This window comes from Macaca thibetana, chromosome 20 (genome assembly GCF_024542745.1).
Source record: "Macaca thibetana thibetana isolate TM-01 chromosome 20, ASM2454274v1, whole genome shotgun sequence".
NCBI classification, from domain to species: domain Eukaryota; kingdom Metazoa; phylum Chordata; class Mammalia; order Primates; family Cercopithecidae; genus Macaca; species Macaca thibetana.
The window spans coordinates 34,073,705-34,093,166 of record NC_065597.1 but is presented as its reverse complement, the minus strand read 5'-3'; the positions used below and the strand labels follow the sequence as shown (position 1 = coordinate 34,093,166).

The 19,462-nt window shown below is 57.9% G+C and overlaps 1 protein-coding gene and 1 long non-coding RNA gene across 7 annotated transcripts in view; one reads left to right on the top strand and one right to left on the bottom strand.

The window, feature by feature from the left end:
- Window positions 1-858: 858 nt before the first annotated feature.
- The window catches only part of KIFC3 (kinesin family member C3), a 45,311-nt gene continuing 26,707 nt past the window's right edge, over window positions 859-19,462 (bottom strand). For 5 of the 6 annotated variants that reach the window (XM_050772885.1, XM_050772886.1, XM_050772889.1 and 2 more), the window contains 16 exons: window positions 15,457-15,522; window positions 14,783-14,926; window positions 14,438-14,677; window positions 13,460-13,633; window positions 12,732-12,879; window positions 12,522-12,652; window positions 9,523-9,634; window positions 8,112-8,293; window positions 6,798-6,902; window positions 4,813-4,943; window positions 4,114-4,237; window positions 3,739-3,868; window positions 3,423-3,652; window positions 2,948-3,082; window positions 2,370-2,478; window positions 859-1,554 (listed from right to left, as the gene is read on the bottom strand). In XM_050772885.1, coding sequence (XP_050628842.1) covers window positions 1,529-1,554; window positions 2,370-2,478; window positions 2,948-3,082; window positions 3,423-3,652; window positions 3,739-3,868; window positions 4,114-4,237; window positions 4,813-4,943; window positions 6,798-6,902; window positions 8,112-8,293; window positions 9,523-9,634; window positions 12,522-12,652; window positions 12,732-12,879; window positions 13,460-13,633; window positions 14,438-14,677; window positions 14,783-14,926; window positions 15,457-15,522 — 2,187 coding nt within the window. In that variant the 3' untranslated portion in view covers window positions 859-1,528. Of the gene's footprint in view, window positions 1,555-2,369; window positions 2,479-2,947; window positions 3,083-3,422; window positions 3,653-3,738; window positions 3,869-4,113; window positions 4,238-4,812; window positions 4,944-6,797; window positions 6,903-8,111; window positions 8,294-9,522; window positions 9,635-12,521; window positions 12,653-12,731; window positions 12,880-13,459; window positions 13,634-14,437; window positions 14,678-14,782; window positions 14,927-15,456; window positions 15,523-18,380; window positions 19,067-19,462 lie in introns of those variants that run through there. The other variant, XM_050772887.1, reaches the window with a different exon arrangement.
- Window positions 4,221-4,818, top strand: LOC126943942 (uncharacterized). Its single transcript, XR_007721904.1, has 3 exons — window positions 4,221-4,249; window positions 4,377-4,489; window positions 4,636-4,818. It is a non-coding gene; the product is annotated as an uncharacterized LOC126943942 (long non-coding RNA).

Genomic DNA, 19,462 nt, shown 5'->3' with positions numbered 1-19,462 from the left:
GCCCTGGGGTGGGGCTCTGGGCCGTGTGGCCAGCAGGGGGCAGCAGAGAGTCAGGCCTGTGGGACATCAGTTCAGCCAGTTCAGACTGGGAAGGAAAGGGAGGCGGCAACCACCCTTCCACCACTGGGTGTTGAGGTTAGGTAGGGGTGGGCCCCACCAGCCGGTCCTCCCCACCTCAGCCACACACAAGTTGTCTTATGGACACCCCCAGGATGCCTCCAGGGGCAGGACTGGAAGGCACCTGCCCCTTCTTCTGAGCAGGGCTCTGATCAGCTGTCATTCCCTGCTGGAGCCCCCAGCACTGGCTGGCGGGAAAGGGCCCACTGCTCTGTGGTCACTGCGACAGGTGGGCCCCCTCCTGCTCCCAAGGCAGGGACCAGGTACAGCCCTGTCCCGGGGTGGTCAGGGTCCTCGGCACTGGAGGAAGGTGGCGCGGACCTCTGGCCAGTTCACTGAAGAGGGAAAAGGCCAGGGCAAAGGGTGGGCAGTGGGTGGTGCCCAGCAGTAACCCGGAAGGCCAGCATGGTTTGGGCAAGGCTTTAATGAGCTTTCGAAGCTCTCTCCAGCCTTAGTTTCCTTCCCATCAGTAACATGGAGGGAGGTCGGTCAGTTATTGTGGGCACACGGTAGGCACTGCATGAGGTGACTGTGACCACAAACAACAGAGAAAGTGACCCAGGGTGGGACAGCGCGGGCTCCCCCCAGTTGTTAAGGATGCATGTCCCTAACTGACCTAGAGGACAGCTCCTGGAGGGCTGTGGGGTGACCAGCCAGCGCGGGAGCCCACAGGACCTGCCAGTGCCCCATCCCCCTTAGCAGACCAAGAGGGGCTCACAGGCCAACGTTTTCAGACCATACTTGTGTAAAAAGGCTTTTATTTTAATAAGTAAAAATGGCTAAGCTTCCAAAAGTTCTTAAATAGATTTCAGAGGGAAGAAAATTCAAGAGACCAGTGAGCCAGGCAGGTGAGGGAGCAGCAGAATCCCCCACCCACTGGCTGCCTCTGTCAGCCATAAATATGGCGCGGCCCCGTGGCAGGAGGCCGTGCGCCTCTGTACACACCCCAGCCGCGGGACCCCTCCTTGAAGGAGAGGGGCGGGGAGGGCTGCCCTTGGTGCCACCAACCCACCCCAGTCCGCATGGTTCTTGAGCCTGCCAGGAGGCTCCTTGCCCACCCACGAAGGAGGGGGCTGGCCAGTCCTGCAAGCTGAGGAGAGGAGCTGGGGCAGCCTGGGTGAGAGGCCCGCCCTCCTCCACTCTCCTGCCCTCCTCACGGGGCCCAGCTCACTGACAGCCCAGGCCCGCCAGGAAGAGCAGCCACCCCCGCTTTTCCGCCCATGCAATTTGCACCCAGAGCCACAGCCGAGAGACACCGTTTCCTTCTGAACATGTTTCTCATCTCTGAGGGGAGACGGGGCAGAAGAGGAGCCTTCACTCTTGCCTCCACCTCCGGGGGTCCTGGCGCTGCAGCAGGAACAGGCCAGTGAGGCCTCGGGGCCCAGCTCCAGGCCCAGCGGGGTCACATCCGTCACACAGGCAGTGGCCGCGACTTCCCTGCAGGGGCACCGGGATCATCAGCCTCTTGTCTACTCGCCCACCGGCAGCCCACAACAGGTGCCACCAAGAGCAGGAGGGAACCCAGCAGAAGCAGACAGACAACACCAGCGGAGGCCAGACCCAGCCCTGAGCAGCAGAACGTCCCAGCGCAGCCCTGCAACCCATGGCGGCGGGCAGGCGGGTAGCCCTGGGCCACTGGCCCCACACTCACCTAGAGACTGCAGCCCCAGCCGTCAGGCTGAAATCAAAGTGACAGGCGTCTCACTGGTGGGCCTGCCTCAGGCCAGTACCCCACAGGACCCTGCTGCTGCTACCCCTTTGGACTCAAGGACAGGCCAGGCCTTCCCATGATCTGGGCTAAACAGGGGCTGGAGTCCTGGATCCCAGTCCTGTGGTGGGGCTCACTCCTCACCTAGGACGTAGGCAAGCCCTGCCCTTTCTATCCCCAGGGCAGCTGAGGTGCAGGGAGGGGGATGCAGGGACTGCTCTGGAGGGGGCTTACTGCACAGGCCCAGCCAGCCCACCCTCAGAGAGCAGGGTCCCAGGGTAAAGTCAGCACCCCAAGCTGGGAGGCTGGGGTCTCCTTACACTACCCCTCCCCACGGACCTTCCATTTCCCACCTGCAGACTGAACACAGCACTGTCTGCCCTGACGACTGCCTGGGGGCAGGGGAGGTTGTAAAACAGGTTCTGGAGAAGTTGTAAGAACTTTTTAAAAAGGAAAGAAAATAGAAAGCCAATCCAGGTAAGGGCAGCCTGGTGACTATTATCCTGGGGAGACTCCCCCACCCACACTTCCACCCCAGGCTCACCCGAGGGCTGCAGCTTCCTCCGGATGGATCCAGGGCGGCTACTGGTCCCAGAGCTGGGGGCTGAGTGGGCCCGTGCTGAGGGCTGTGGCGTCTGACAAGCTGGCTCCCACTGTCAGCAGGGAAGGGCGGGTGGGCGTGGGCCACGGCTGCCCTGGCTCCCCACCCTGCTGTGCTGCTCTCTACTCCCCTGCCCTGCCTCCTAACCTCCTAACACCCAGTTTCCTCATCTGCAAAATGGGCATGATGCTCGTGCCCCAGCCTCAGTTATGGTAAGAATTAAACGAGATAATACATATAAAGAAGTCAACTAGTTACCACTGTGTGCTAGGTACAACTAGTACCTACTGTGTGCCACCCCCACGGCCAGCTGGTCACCCCACAGGAACCTCTGAGGCCAAGAAGAATTACCCGTACTGAAGAGGCTCCTGGCTGTGGGTTCCAGCTGTAGCTCCACCCACCTCCGGCAGCTTCCCCGCCCCCACTGCTTCAGGACGTCCCCGCCCAGTTCCCCACTCCTGCCATGACCCAAAGTCTCTGACCCAGGGCCACCTGAGCCAGGCCTGTGACAGTCCCCGTACCTCTAGATGTTCCTGGCTCGACCAGGACCCAAGCTCTGCCCTGCGTAGCCCAGGCCCCAGCTCCACAGAGCGCACCCGCTCAGCAAACTTGAGAGAATAGAGCGTCTCGCTAGTGTTCTTCTCCACAGGGGACACCTATGGGACACAAGAGCTCACTGCCCAACCAGGCCAGCTGGAGGGACAGCAGGGCCAACAGAGGGAGCTCACAGCTGGGGATGTCAGAAGGCTTCCTGGAGAGGACTGAGAGATGGGGTGGGAGGGCAGGCAAGGTGGCAGAGGTAGCGTGGTCAAAGGTGGAGAGGAGGGACTGGGAGTCACACAGGGTGTGTGTGGCCAGGTCTGGGGCTGGGGGCTGTTGCTGACTATGGAGCTGCTGAGACAAGGGTCCCTTTGCACAGCCTGGGGTGACTGGGTCTCGCTGCTAGCGCAGCCCCTCCACTCTAGGGACTGGCCCGCCCTAACCCAAGGCACTCACCTGTACCACCATGAGGGTCTTGCTGTCACCACTAAGTGAATCCTGCAGCAGGTAGGTGAGCTTGGAGTTGCGGAAGGGCACGTGGCCCTGGCGGGAGCGCAGGGCAGCAATGACGTCCCCCAGAGCTGACAGCGACTTGTTGATGTGCTGTGCCTCCCGCAGGCGGCTGCCCTCAGCCCCCGACTTGCCCACGCGCTCGGAGCCAGCCAAGTCCACCAGGTTCAGCTTCCCTGCAGGGAGGGCACCCAGCAGATCAGGCCTGCCATGCCCCTTGTGGTTGTGGGGATCCTCAGGCCAGGCTGCCCGCCACTCTCACCCGTGGTGCGGAGGCCCGTGCTGCAGTCCATGCCTCGCACCGTCACGATGAGCAGCGCATGCGAGCGGGAGCTGTGCTCGTTGAGGTTGGTGAACTCCGTCGTGCGATTGGTGTGGCCGAACTCAAACACCTGGGGGATTGGGAGCGGGAGGGCAGAGGCACAGCGTTGAGAATGGGGTCCTCAGAGTCACCTGGCTCCAAGCACCCGTGAGGAGTTGGCACCACCCTCTGCAGTTTAGATGAGAGAACTGAGGCTCAGAGAGGCGTGGGGACTTGCCCAAGGGTGCGTGCTTAGGACACAGCAGAGCCTACATTCAAACCCAGTTCTGTCCTCTAGAGCAGCGTGGCTGTGGTCAGGGGCTCCCTCCTCCACACCTTGTTGATGTCGTCCACGCTCTGCACCTGGAACTCAGTCAGCCCTGGTACATACAGCTGCCCACTGCCATCTGGGCATAGCCGGATCTCCAGTTTTTCCTGAGGCTCTTTCCCTAGCAGGTCCCTGGAGGGGTAGGTGAGACAGTCACGCCCTCCTCCCATTTCTGGCTGCTGTTTGCACTGCACCCAGCCCCCCAGCCAGGAATGTTCCCCCAACCCAGGAAGCCTTCAGCCATCAGCTGAGCGCATCTCTCCTCCTCCAGCTCCTCCACCGCATTCAGCTGACGCAGAGATCTCACTCCACAATGCAATGAGCCCTGTGGGCAGGGCCCCCAGCTGCCCACTCTCACCCACGGCCACCTGGTGCAGCCCACAGGTAGGGGCAAGGATTGCCTGGGTCTGGGCTGGGGCAGGCTGAGAGAGAGCCCCTCCTCCCCACAGGACCACCCAAACCGATGGGCTGAGTCAGGACTTGCAGCCAGGTCCCTTGATGGCCTCATCTGTTCCCTGTACTCCCTTCAGGAAGACCCCACTTCCTATCCCCCATTGCTCCAGCACCACTCCAGAGGACCCCAAAACTGCCCCTGAGGCCTGCTCCCCACATGCTGGGGCTCCCACCTGAGGACCTCATTCCAGCACCACCCCGGAGGACCCCAAAGCTGCCCCTGAGGCCTGCTCTGCACACCCTGGGGCTCCCACCTGAGGACCTCGTTGTAGATCTCCGCGGCGCTGACGGTGATGGTGTACTCCCAGTCAGACGCCTTCTCCTGCACCTCGGAGAAGAGCAGCTGCAGGGCCCGCTGGTTGATACCTGGGTTCTCAGGGGTCCCCTGGGGGCAGAAGGAAAGGCCCCAGTGAGCCAGGCCTGTCCCCAAAGATGCTCGTGTGGCGTCTGTCCCCCAAGCCCCTTGGTTACTCCTCACAGGCAAGCCTCCTTGCCCAAACCTCCTACCTACCTGCCACTGTCCCCCAAAATGCCCTCCACCAGCTGCAGGCAACTGCACCTCTATTTCCCCACCATTAAAATGGTATCGCCCTGCCAGGACTACCCTGAGACTCATTGTCCAGCACTGGGGTGAGGGGCCTGGCCCAGACCCCACATAGGCCAGCTAACGGCCAGATGCATGCCTGGCCCTGCGGGGCCACCTGGGAGGGGTGCTGGAAATGAATGACCCCACCACTGCCCAGAAAGGGGCTCAATCTCAGGGAGGCTGAGGCCTGGGCTCTGTGGGTGGTGGAGAGGAGGCACAGGGAGGAGTGGACCAGTGTCCTGGGGCAGGAGGGGTGGGCCGGCCTTTCTAGAAGGAAACCTGGAGTCCCTACCTGGGCCCTCGAGGCCCTGGGAGCCTGGCCCTCGCCCTTCTTCTGACAGTATCTCTCACCCTCTCTTTATTCCTGCCACAGGGGCCTCCTGGTCGGGCCTCAGGTGCCCCTGGCATGCTCTGGCCTCTTGGCCTTGGCCCTGCAGCTCCCTCTGCCCTGGGTGCTCCTCTGACCTCCCCGTGGTCGGCTCTGTCATCTTCCTCAGGGAGGCTGCTCCTTCGCCCAGCACCCCCAAACGCCCTGTCCCTCCCCCTAGTCAGTTCCACATCCCTGGCTTTATTTTTCTCCCTGGCCTGACAGGACACTTGCTGATTTATGTGGACTGTGTTGCCTCCCCACAGCCAGGTTGGCCCTGTGGGGAGGGCCCCCTGTGGAGGCAGGGACTGTTTGGGTCAAAGCTGTACCTGGCACAATGCCCGATATGCCTCAGGCATCAGCAGATACGCTTGAGGACGAACGCTGATGTTTCTGGTGGTCAACTCAACTCTAAGCAATCCCAAAGCAGAACAGGGAGCCCAGGGGATGCTGCACACACCCCCTTCCTCCTCCCACCTGGCCTGGCCTGCCCCCCACTAACTAGTCTCACTAGTTCCAGAATTGAGGGAACAGCAGAGTCCAGATGGGAAATAGAGGGCCGCCATGAACAGGCTCCCTGCCCAGCAGGCCTGGCCAGCCCTTTCCCCTGCCCAGATGCCGTACCACCTGGCCTCCTTCTGACCTGGGGAATCCCACAGCACCCCTCAAGAGTCAGGGCTAGCTTTCCACTGCCCTCTGCCCACAGTCAAGATCCTTCCTCATCTCAACGCCCCCTCCCTGGCCAGCCACCTGCTCCACCACACCTGGGAGGGCGCCGTGACGGGCAGGGAGAGGAAGCCTTGGCCTGGCCCCAGGGGCCACCAGCAAGAGCTGGGCTCCCCACCACAGCCTTCGCATGCCAGTCTTGCCCTGGGATCTCCTTGAGGACTGAGACCAACCACTCATCCCAGATCCCCCAGGCCCGGCCAAGGCAGCCATAAAGCAGGGGCGTGCAGTGCACAGTCAAGGTGAAATGCAGCCCCGGTCCTGAGAGAGGTGGGGGGCCTGCCCTGGACTCTGTCCCCAGGCCAAGATCCCTGTGATGACAGACCCCCCTTGCCTCTTCCCCAGTCCTGCTGGGCCCATTGTGGGTACCGTTGGGCAAGGGGGCCCCCTCTTAAGGCCTGGTGCCTTGGGGCTAACACAGATAACTACAGCCTCTGCTCCTGGGTTGTGAGGACCAAATGAGGCAAAACACACACTGCACAAAACCCCAAGACCAATGAAGGAGCCCGCATTCCCTTCATACCTCACTGTGAACCCCCACCCCGTGGGGCAGCACCCACCTCCATCGTGTATGTCTTGCCGGCACCCGTCTGGCCGTACGCAAAGATGCAGACATTGAAGCCATCGATGCAAGAGGTGATCAGGGCCTGCACCTCCTGGAACACCTGGGAAGATGGTGGCAGGGAGGCTGGTGGGGGGCTTCCAGGGCCACTGGGACCACCAGCTACAAGTCCAGCCACCTCCCCAACCATGCTGTCCTTCAGCAACACCACAGCACGTGTTACTGCAGTCACTCAGCTCACAATGATTCGTGATTCGTGAGTCATATGTTAGACATCAGTGGGCAACTGGGCCGCCCAAAGACTGCAGGGAAGACAGGCCGGTGCCTGCTGCCCTTCCCCCAGCTCCTCCTGCTCTCTCTCAAAGAGCGCTCAGCACAAGGAAGGCAGAGGCCAGCACATGCCTGGGGACTCTCTGGCCTGGGCCTGCCTGCCAGCCATCAGCGGATGGGGGCAAAGACAGAACCAGACATGAGAACAGGAGGGCACAGGCCTTGGTAGGGCTAGCAGGTTGGTCTGGGCAGAGACAAGGGAAGAGTGGACACTGAGAACACATGGTTCTCATACAGCCTCAGGGGGTTGGGGGATTCCTAGGAAGGCCCAGGGGACTGATACAGGAGGGTACTCCCAGATGGAGAAGATGGGCAGGGTCATGAAGACAGATGGGGCCATGTGGGTGGGCAGTCACAGCCATGAGGGTGAGAGGGGCTGTGATAGTGGGAGGGGCCTGAAGGTGGGTGAGGCCACATGGTGGGAGGGGCCTGAGTGTGGGTGGGGCCATGCAGATGGAGGGGCCACAGCATGAGGGTGGGATGGGCTGTGATGGAAGGAGGGGCCTTGAGAGTGGGCAGGGCCATGCAGTAGAAGGAGCCACGTGGATGGGAGGACCCAAAGCCATGGTGGTGGGAGAGGCTGTGGGTGGGGCCATGTGGTGGAAGGGACTGGATATAGGAGGGGCCACATGGTGGGAGAGCCATAGCTGAGAGAATGGAATGGGTTATGATAGTGGGATGGGCCTTAAGGGTGGGCGGGGCCACATGGTAGAAGGGGCCTTGGGGATGGAAGGAACCACAGCCATGGGAGGGGATGGGCTGTTTCTGGATCTCTCCTTCCAAAGGAGGCTTCTAAGGCCTTCAGTCTTAACTTCCCACCCTCTTCTGTCCTCCAGAGGAAGGTGCGGGACCCTGGCTCCCCACTTCTGATTCCTGTACCCCCCACTCTTAGGCTTCTTCCTGCCCAGCCCCTCTCCCTCCCTGTGAGTCCGTCTTTCCCTCTCTCCATTGCTTTCCCTTTCCCGCATGGGGCCACACTCACGTCCTGCTGCGAGGCCTGTGGGGAGAACACCTTGTCCAGCTCGAAGGACACAGGCTTTCCCTTGTGCAGCAGGTGGATGATGGAGTCGTCGTCGGCATCGAAAGTCACAGCATTGGTGGCCTCAGGTCCTTCCCCATCCTCTTTGGTGACTGGCCGGACACGAGCAATCACTCGGATGTTCCCTGGGTTGGTTGCGGATGGGGAAATGGGCCCAGGCCATGTCAAGACCAGTCTCCACTCTGGTCCACTGGTGTCCCAGGCAGACCAGTTGGCCTAGGAGTCCCCTGACTTTTAAGCACAGCCCCCTAGGGGAAGGGGGCCCACAAAGCTGTTATCCATCATTCACACTATAGTATGCATTCACTTAGTACATTTCTTCTTGAACAGACCAGCTGACTGGGGTGGAGCTCTGCCTTGGGGATGGGGAGGAAAGGTCAGTTGTGGGGCTCAGGCACTGCACCCAGTCAGGATGAGACGCCAAAACGGATACTCTCTTTTCCTCCCTGGACTTCAGTTTCTTCATCTAGACAATGAGGGGCTTGGGCCCCAGTGAGCAAAGAGCCTTCTGAATGGCAGGACAGGGCTTAGGAATCAGATGGGCATATAGGCCTGGCAGCAGGTGATGACTGATGGTGTATCTGAGGGCCCAGATAGTGGGGCAGCCACAAGGGTATCTGGCAGCATGAGCTGGTCATGCCACCATCTACTTCCAGCCTTCGTTGGGATTCCTGTGTTCTTGTAATGAAGAGGAAACATCCCCCACTTCCAGCATGGCCCACCTGCCCTCCCTTTTCACCCATCTGTTCCAGCTCACCATCCAGGTCTCAGCTCTAACTTTGCCTTCTCTGGGAAGCCCCTCAACACATTTGCCTGTCCCATACCCAGGAGAGCCTGTCTCAGCCCTGGAAAGGGGCAGGGTTGGGGTTCCCTGACAATCACCATTGTCCATTCTCATACTAAAGTGAGCACCGGGAGGCAGTCTGTGGGGCCATGACCATAGCCTCGGGCTGGCACGGCACCTGGCACAAGCAGGCACTCTAGAGCTCCATGCAGTGCATGGTGGAGTCTCAAGCTTGACCAGGCCCCAGGTCAGAACAAGTGGCTTTCCAGCTGCCAACAACCCAGTGCTGCAGTACCACACCCCTCGGCCATCCAGGGCCTGGGGAGTCACCTGCCCAAGCACTGGGGCCAGGGCTTCTGAGCTGGACAGACTCAAGTTCAAATCCAAGGCGGACCATTTAATATCCCTGTGGCTTTGAGCAAGTTCCCTGCCTTCTCTGTGCCTCTGTTTCCTTATCTACAGAGATGGGATTAGAATAGCGCCTCAACGGTGGGGTGAGCTCCAGGCATGACTGCCAAGCCAGGTCGAGGCCCCGAGGCTAGTGTCCACCCCCAGCCCTCCTGCAGTCACCTTTCAGCCGCACGAGCTCGTTGTGGCACTTCTTGCGCAGCTGCAGCTCACGGCGGTACTTGCGCAGCAGCTCCTGGTTGTTGCTGTTGACCTCCTCGATGGCCTGGCCTATCTGGTGGGGGGTGCACACCACTGTCAGGGGGTCAGCTCCATCAGCCTTGCTGGCCCAACTGCCCACCCCTGAGGGGTGCTCACTGCCTCCTGCCCCTGGCTGAGTACCTGACACACACTATCACATGTCAGACTATCGCAATCACCCCTCTGGGTAGGTACTGCTGCCATCCCCATTTTACAGATGATGAAACTGAGCCCCAGAGACTCTAAGCTGACAGCTCAAGGCTGCTCTGCTAATAAGCATAGAGCCAGGACTCAGCCTCCACACCATAGCATGAGTGCTTGACTATGTGATTCAACCAGACTCAAATTCCAGCTCTGCCCCTGAGTAGCTGGGGATCTGAGACTGCTGACTCAATATCTTTAAGCCTCAATTTTCACATCTGGAAAACAGGGATAATACCATCTAACTCATGAATCTATAAAGATCTCCCAGTTACATTTCACAGGGGGAAAGAAGATGCAAAATCACACATATAGTATCCCGCTGTATACAGAATCACACGTCCCCTTTCTGGGGTAGAAGGAAAGTGTATACAGTGTATACAGTCGTCCCTTGGTAACCATGGAGGATATAAAACTCCACAGATGCTCAAGCCCCAGATATAAAATGATATAGTGTTTGCCTGTAACCTACACATATCCTCCCATATACTTTACTTTTTTGAGACAGGGTCTTGCTCTGTTGCCCAGGCTGGAGTGCAATCACAGCTCCGTGGACGTGGTGGAAACTCACCATGAATGGTGTTATCTTGGCTCACTGTAGCCTCGACTTCCCAGGCCCAAGCGATCCTCCCACCTCAGCCTCCAGAGTAGCTGGGACTACAGGTGCAGGACACTGCACTCAGCTAGTTTTTTTATTTTTGTAGAGATGGGGTCCCACTATGTTGTCCAGACTTGTCTTGAACTCCTGGGCTCAAGTGCTCCTCCTGCCTCAGCCTCCTGAAGTGTTATGATTACAGGCATGAGCCACTGTGCCCAGCCCCGCCCATGTCCTTTAAATCATCTCCAGGTTACTTACAATACCTAATACAATGAAAATGCCAGGTAGGGGCTGAGTGCGGTGGCTCATGCCTGTAATCCCAGCACTTGGGGAGGTCAAGGTGAGCAGATCACCTGAGGTCAGGAGTTCAAAACCAGCCTGGCCAACATGGTGAAGTCCTGCCTCTATTAAAAATACAAATCAACAACAACAACAAAAAAACCTAGCTGGGCATGGTGGCATGTGCCTGTAATCCCAGCTACTGAGGAGGCTGAGGCAGGAGAGTCACTTGAACCCGGGAGGTAGAGGTTGCAGTAAGCTGAGATCCCGCCATTGCACTCCAGCCTGGGCAACAAGAGCGAAACACTGTCTCAAAAAAAAAAAAAAAAAATGCTGTGTAAATAGTTGTTATATGTTATTTTTACTTCTATTATTTTTAAATGTTGTACTGTTATTTTTAATCTTTTTCAAATATTTTTGATCTGTGGTTGTTTGAATCTGGGAGCGCAGAACCTGTGAGTGGGGGAAGGGCCTACCATATATTCACACACACACATATCAATTGGCTTAAGCATGCTCAGAATGGTCAGGGGGAAATGCTGAGAGGCCACACTGGGGGAGTTGGGTGGGTGGCAGAGAGGCCTTTCCTATTCACCTGATGCCCCGCTATGGAGTTTGACTTTTCACCATGTCCACGTATTATTGACATACTCTTTTAAAGAAGAACTATAGCCGGGCGCGGTGGCTCACGCCTGTAATCCCAGCACTTTGGGAGGCCGAGGCGGGCGGATCACAAGGTCAGGAGATCGAGACCACGGTGAAACCCCGTCTCTACTAAAAATACAAAAAATTAGCCGGGCGCGGTTGTGGGCACCTGTAGTCCTAGCTACTCGGGAGGCTGAGGCAGGAGAATGGCGTGAACCCGGGAGGCGGAGCTTGCAGTGAGCCAAGATCGCGCCACTGCACTCCAGCCTGGGCGACAGAGCAAGACTCCGTCTCAAAAAAAAAAAAAAAAAAAAAAAAAGAACTATATTCTGTTCCCAAAATATATTAGTCTTTGCAAAGCTATCATACAAATTCAAGGAGCTAACGGCTATAAACGGCTCGACATGTAGGAGGCACTTAAGAGGCACTGGCTATTCTCATATATACAAGTACAGCTTGAAAGAATTAAGTTAAACCTAACAGAGATAAGACTGTATCGGCCAGTCATGGTGGCTCACACCAATAATCTCAGCACTGTGGGAGGCCAAGGCAGGAGGACTGCTTGAAGCCAGGAGTTCAAGACCAGCCTGGGCAACATAATGAACCCTGTCTCTAATAAATAATTTTTTAAAAAATATGTATGTAGCATGTTTTTTGTTTTTGAGATAGAGTCTCGCTGTCACCCAGGCTAGAGTGCAGTGGCACGATCTTGGTTCACTGCAACCTCCACCTCCCGGGTTCAAGTGATTCTCCTGCCTCAGCCTCCTCAGTAACTGGAATTAACAGGCACCTGCCACCATGCCCAGCTAATTTTTGTGATTTTAGTAGAGACGGAGTTTCGCCATGTTGGCCAGACTGGTCTCAAACTCCTGACCTTGTGATCCGCCCGCCTTGTCCTCCCAAAGTGTTGGAATTACAGGTGTGAGCCAACGCGCCTGGCCTGCATGTTTGAAATATGAAGTTATCTGTAACATGTTTGGTTTAAAGAATCATAGTAAGACAAATAGCCGAATGCCTGCCCTAAGCAGTCTAGTTTCAAACAGGGCCTATAAGGGCAGCAGTAAGTCATGGTGGGTGGGGCAGGGGCTGCTGTCTGAGGGGCTTTGTCTGAGCTTTGGAGGGGAGCCCTGGGTGGATGTTGTGCCTCTCCCAGTGCGCTCCCTCACCCTGGACCCTCCCACCCACTGCCCTCGCTCACCTCGGCCTTGACACTCCTGAGGGCCTCCTGCAGCAGCAGCGGGAAGCCGCGCACCTGCCGCTTGAGCCCGTTGTAGTCGTTGGTGAGGGTCCGCAGTGCTGGCTGCAGGGTCAGCAGGTTGGTCCGGACGCCTATGGGGACACTTGGGCTGTGAGGCGGGAGGGGATGAGAGGCCGCGGTGTGGGGTAGACAGGGCCCCAGTCAGCTCACCTGCTAGATTCTCGTGCACAGCCTTCATCTCCACCTGGGCTCTGGCAAAGGCCTCCTCAATGGCCCGGTTCTTGTCCTCTTCCAGGGACTGCATCTCCTCCAGCATCTGCCCATGGGCCCGCTCCAGCTCTGACTCGTACATGGCAATCTGGCAGCCAGACCAGGAAAAGGCTCAGTACCTCGAGGTGTGGGAGGGAGAGGGGCAGGTGCCATACCGAGAAAGAAGCCCCACTGGTCACCTCCCATGCCCATGAACACACATGCACACACACGTGTGCACACACGGAGGGGTAGAATGGCCTTGTCTCTCTCCCCGTAAAGGGCTGTGAGCTCTGTACATTGGCCCCCAACACCAACCCAGTACTAAGCACACATCAGGTGCCCAAGTCGCGTGCCCTCAGGAAGGTAGGAGAGGGCCTCTGTGATGACAGTGATGAGTACCACTGTAGAACTTACTGAGCAAGCCTGTGTGCTGGGCCCTGGGCAAAAAGCTTCCTGGGATCACGTTCCTGAGTCCCCACTGTGAGGTGGGTTCTGGGGCCAGATCGTGTTATAATAGATGAGGAAATGGACACCGGACAAAACTTGCCCTGGGTCCCATGGCCATCGGGGAGAGGAGGGACTGGACCCCATGTCTGTGGGGTGTCCGAATGCTTAACCAGTGCCTTGGCCCAAGGGCTTGCCTCTGGCTTCCGGGCTGGGTGTGTGCCCCCACACAGCCTGTGTACCTGCGCCCGGAGCCGCGCGGTCAGCTGGTGTGAGCTCTGCAGCTGCTGTTCCATCTCCTTCAGCACCTGCCTCTGCATAGCCACCTGCTCCTGCAGGTGCTGGTTGCGGGCCTGGGACTCGCTGAGGGCCTGCTTGGTCTTAGACGACTCCACCTCCACTGTCTTGATGACATACTGCAGGGCGAGGGAAGAATGGCGCGTGGAGCCAGCAGGCACCAGACCTCACCCCAGACCCTGAGACGCAGCCGGCCAGGGGAAGGAACTCTCAGGAACATCCCACTCAGAAACCTGGAAAAAACTAGAAGAGCCTTGAGGGCCTGGCTTTCCAGAAAGCTGGGGGGTCTCCTGGAACCTTCTCTTTTTTTTTTTTTTTTGAGACGGAGTCTCACTCTGTTGCCCAGGCTGGAGTGCAGTGGCTGGATCTCAGCTCACTGCAAGCTCCACCTCCCAGGTTTATGCCATTCTCCTGCCTCAGCCTCCTGAGTGGCTCGGACTACAGGCGCCCGCCACCTCGCCCGGCTAGTTTTTTGTATTTTTTAGTAGAGACGGGGTTTCACCGTGTTGGCCAGGATGGTCTCGATCTCCTGACCTAGTGATCCGCCCATCTTGGCCTCCCAAAGTGCTGGGATTACAGGCTTGAGCCACCGCGCCTGGCCTGGAACCTTCTCTTCTTAACAAGAGGCTACTATGAGCCTGCCTGGGGCCCCATCCTGGGTACAAACAAGAAAGGCAAAGATGGGGGCAGAATCCAGAGGCTGCGCTGCATCTGTGCCTGGCACCTCAGTTGTTGGATACCTACTCGGTGCCTGGCTCTGGATACAGGAAGGGAAAGGGGCAGGATCAAGCACAGAATTGGAATGATTCCTCCACCCACATGCACCTACCTATTGACCAGGTCAAGCTCCTCTTATGGGCTGGCCCTGCCCCAGGCACCAGGGGCATTGGGCTGAGGCACAGATCAGGTGGGCCAGGGCTCACCTTGACAGGTGGGGACTGGGCCCGCAGGCTGGCAATGGTCTCGTGGCTGTCACGCAGGCGCCGGCTGAGTCGCTCCTCCTCCTGTGCCTTCTCAGCCAGGCAGTCCTTGAGCCGCAGCTCCACCTCAGCCAGCCGGTCAGTCTTCTGCTGCACCTCCAGGTTCAGCTCTGACAGCATGCCTTTGCTCTCCGCCATCTCCAGCTGCAGCTGGGACAGCTTGTCACGGAGCTGGGCACTCTCCTGCAGCCAGTGGGAGGCACTAGATGAGTGCAAGGGACAGGCTCACTCTGAGGACCCAGGGTGGCCCTCCAGGACCAGCATGGGGGCTGCGGCCATTCTGCTCACCTGGCTGTGCTCACAACCCAGGCAGGGACCTGCTGGCTTTGCACGTAGCTCTTGCAGCTCGGCCTCGCAGCGCCGCATCTCCTGTCTCAGTCGCTCATTCTCCACCATCAGCAGGTCCCGGTGCTTCTCCAAGTCGGTGCCCCCCTGCAGAGAGCCAGGGCCGAGGGGGCGCATGTGGTGAGGGCAGATGGCAGGGGAAGGAAGAGGGGCCAGCGGAGATGGCACAAGGGCAGGGGAGAGAGGGGAGGTGAGGAGAAAGGCAGACGGAAGGAGAAAAAGAAAAGGCAAGCGCAAGAGAGGAGGGAACAAGCTCAAGAGAGAAACCAAGAGAAAGATAGTGGAAGGCAGAGTCGAGAGGGGTGGCAACCCAGGGCCTGCTCGCCCTGCTGCCCCTATTCTGAGTGTGAAAGTCACAAGGAGAGACATATTTCTACCAGGGTTCACACTCCTGTTTAATGTCAGCAACCGGGAAGGAATCTCCCACCCCTTGGAGCCACAAGGCCTCTGAGGGTACCAGGACATAGGGATAAGGCTCTCGGTGTGTTTCTGAGACAGGGTGGGATGGATGTGTGGGCTCAGCAGAGAGAGGGTTGCACCCCTGCCCCTGGCAGGGCCCATCTACACAGGGCCAGGCCAGCCCCCTGTGCTGCCCCAGGACAGCCTTGTGGCCTCACCAGCTCAGATCGCAGTCGGCTCACTTCCTGGGCCTGGCTAATGAGCTTCTCCTTCAGGTGTTCCACCTATGGGCACAGAGTCAGGAGCAAGGTGAGACTCAGTTCTCAGCTCCAGCCCACACCCAGGCCTCCTGCCCAGCACCAGGGATGACTGATGTGGCCGTGGCTTCTTCTAAGGCTGTGGCCTTAGGTTCCCCTATGTTCAAGCATCCCGTCACACCTGGGACTTCAGGTGAGCGAAACCTGGGCTGGTACTGACAGCCTCCCGCGCCCTCTCCCTCCACAGGACAGAGCCAGCCCCAGCTCTTCAGGAAAGCCCAGAGAGCAAGTGCAACCAAAGCCACCCCAACGCCACCTGGGACCACCCAACGGCAGCCCACCCTCGGGACCCCTCACTCCACGAGCCCCTTCTGAAGCCCTGTCCCTGCCTGTGTCTATGTAATGTCATGTTCTCTCTCTCTCCTCTACCTGCCTGTGTCTATGTAATGTCATGTTCTCTCTCTCTCCTCTACCTGCCTGTGTCTATGTAATGTCATGTTCTCTCTCTCTCTACCTGCCTGTGTCTATGTAATGTCATGTTCTCTCTCTCTCTCTACCTGCCTGTGTCTATGTAATGTCATTTTCTCTCTCTTTAAAGGGGCCCCCAGATTATACATACTCCAGGTCCTCCGAGCCCTGGATTCACCCTGGCCCAGCCCCCAGAATTTTCCACTTGGGGTGGTCTCTGGCAAGTCGACCTGTGGAGATGGGTCTTCCAGTAGCCAGAGCACACTTAGAACCTGTGTCCACCCCTGCTCCCAATCTGCCTTGCAGGAGAGCTGTGGCGGCCAAGACTATTAGAGGGGGAAGAGGGTGTGCACCCCATGAGGAAGCCATGGTTACCTGGCTTATCCCGACCCCAGAAGAGGGGACACCATCATGGTGCCAGTCCCATGAGGGCAGATCCCAGGGAAGCAACCCTTCCCCGGAGCTGTCCTCCAGCCAGCCATCCCCTCCCAAGGCCCAGACCCTGGTCTCACATCAGCCCACCCCCAGAAACCTCTCCTCAGGAAACAATCCGCAGACACAGACTTTGGCTCCAGCTTCCGTCAGGGCATGTTTAGGACTTTTCTTGCAGAACGTCCTGTAGTGAGCACCCCTCACCTCAGGAAAGGTATGTTAAGAGCCAGATTCCTATGTGGTAGTTTAGGAGGTTTACACAGCTGGGTTCTCATTACTAAATGACAGGCAACAACGTCCACTGACTACAGGGGAAAGCCAGGTAAGGCGGGTGAGGGGCTGTGCAGGGCTGGACTCCCAAGAACCCCCTAAGAAGGCGGCCACCATTTTTTCCCCTCAGACCACGGGAGGTGAAAACGTACACCGGCATCGCGAAAATTCTCATCTTTCAAGAAAGGCCTAGGCCAGCCTGAGCAACATAGCAAGACCCCATCTCTACAAAAATTTCAAAACTCAGCCGAGTGTGCCAGTGCACGCTTATAATCCCAGCTGTAATCCGGAGGGTTAGGATCACCTGAGCCCAGGAGTCTGAAGCTGCAGTAAGCTATGATAGCACCACTGCACCCCAGGGTGACAGAGCGAGGCTGTCTCAAAAAAAAAAAAAAAGAGGTTTAGAGTCTGCCCCCTTAGCACAGCCAGCAGCATGCATCAGCCATAGTTAAGACAGGCCAGACATCTGGATTTTGCGGGGTGTGTGTAAAATCTCCCTACTTTACATGGTTGAGATGTCATCAAGCTAGTCCCTGTCATCAAACAATGTAGTGTTCGGCCTCGGAGGTCCCTGTCTCCCAGGGCTGGAGAGAGCGCTGACTCACAGCAGTTAGGCCTGCTCTGAGTGGTCAGGGGTGGACCAAGGGATCCACCCCCACCTCTGAGAAAAAGGCCAGGGAGCTGGCTTTGCCTACTCACAGTGGGGCAGGGGGATTCCAAAATGCAAGACCCAGGTGAAAGGCTGGGGACCCAGCCAGGCCTCCTGGGGGACAAGCAGGTGACCCAAAGGCCAGGCCCCAGGAGGTCAGCTCTGCTGCCACCTGGACAAGCACATTCCTTCCTAGCAACACGCTGGGCCACAGGCCAGGCAAGCAGGCAGAGCTTGCACCACTTCTCTGCCCACTCAGTGCCCGACGAGAGGACGGCTCAAGTCCTTTGGCCCCAGGTGGGAGTAGGGACAGTTTGCATGAGGCAGCCTTTCTGCTAATTTAGTCCTAAAATTGAGAATACCCTAAATACCCACGCTTAGAGGAGTGGGCAGCTGAATTACAACGTGTATACACATTACATGGACATTCAGTCATTACATCCATGTTTATCAAGAGTTTTAAATATCATGGGGAAAGGCTCAACATATTAAGTCCAAGGAACATCTGAAAAACCATTGAATATACAGTACTAAAAAGTGGGGATCTCTGGGTTGTGGAATTATAGTTGACAAAATCTTTATGCTTTTCAGTAATTTTTTTTTTCTTTTTGAGACAGGGTCTCACTCTGTCACCCAGGCTGGAGTGCAGTGCCGCGATCTAGGCTCCCTGCAGCCTAGACCTCCTGGACTCAAGCCATCCTCCCACCTCAACCTCCCGAATAGCTGGGACTACAGGCACATACCACCACGCCCAGCTAATTTTTTTTTTTTTTTTTTTTTTTTTTTTTTTTAATATATAGACAGGGCCTTGCCATTTTGCCCAAGCTGGCCTTGAATTCCTGGCCTCAAACAATCTTCCCGCCTCAGCCTCCCAAAGTGCTGGGATTACTGTTGTGAGCCACTGTGCCCAGCCAGTAATTTTTCAGTCTCAAAGAATATGTATTCCTACTCTTCCTACCCTGACATAAGTGAATCGACTTCCTTTTCAAAAGGCTGGAGTCTCCTTCCACCCCACCTCCCTCCCCCAGACAGGTTGCCGCCTCAGCATGGGGCTGGGCGTGCTGACCTTGATCGTCTCCACTGTCGTCACTGCCAGGCACTCCGACCCCGATGCAAGGAGAGCGGGGTTTGCCAGTGTTTGCTGGGGGTGGGAGGCGGGATAGCCACTGGCCACCTGCCTGCGGCCCGGGGTTCTGTTCTGTCCTTGCATCACAATGGGAACCTGGGGGCTCCTGGGTTCTGTCTGGAATCTCAGAGGGGTGCCCAGAAGGAGGTGGCTGCAATGTGGGGGGATCAGGCTCGGGGAGCATGGGGGATGGTGAGGGAGTTGAGGAAGGGGCTGTAAAAGGCCCCTTTACTCAGAGATGTCAGACACTAGGTCATCTCTGGCTTGTTGCGGGCAGCAGAGCAGGGGGACTGTGGCTGAGACGCAGCAGACTGGCACCACGAGCACTCTGGCCCAGGCACCAGTGACCTGCTCCGTGGCAGGTGGTTGGCCAGCTCTACTGGGTGTAGGTCTCGGGCTTGTGGGGAAGATGTCCGCTTTCTCCTGCACTTGAAGGCAGGCAATCTCTCAGAATTAGGGAAAACAGGCAAGAAGTCAGAGAGAAGTGGAGGCACCTGGGGAAGGCCGATGGGAGACGGCCTGGGAGCAGTGAAAGCCAAGAGCAGGCAGAGCCAGAAGGCAGGGCCTTCCTCAGGGGGGACCGAGGGCCCTTCACACACTCACCGCAGCTCCCAGCCAGCAAAGGCCATCCGTGTCTCTAAGCCCACCAGGGGAGGGTCCCGAGCGCCACCGTGGGCTCGATACATACTTGTGGCCGCAAAGGGGCAGCGGGCACATGCCTGAGCCCAAGACACAGGATGGAGGAGAAAGCAGGTTCCCCACTAGGCCGCTGAGACGGTTCCAGGACAGCATGGACGTCAATCCAGGGCTGAGGACGGACCAGGCTGGGGCTGTGTGACACTCCTCCCAGGCCCAAGCTCTTCATCAGCCAGAGCAACTAAGTCACGGGCCTGCTGCAGGGGGCCTCGGCCCTGCCTGCTCAAGGGGAAGAGGGAGCTGGGCCTGTCTGCCTACTTGACACCACCTGCATTTACACTTCACAGGCAGAAGCTGCTCGACCGAGGGCGGGGCCGGCCAGCCCA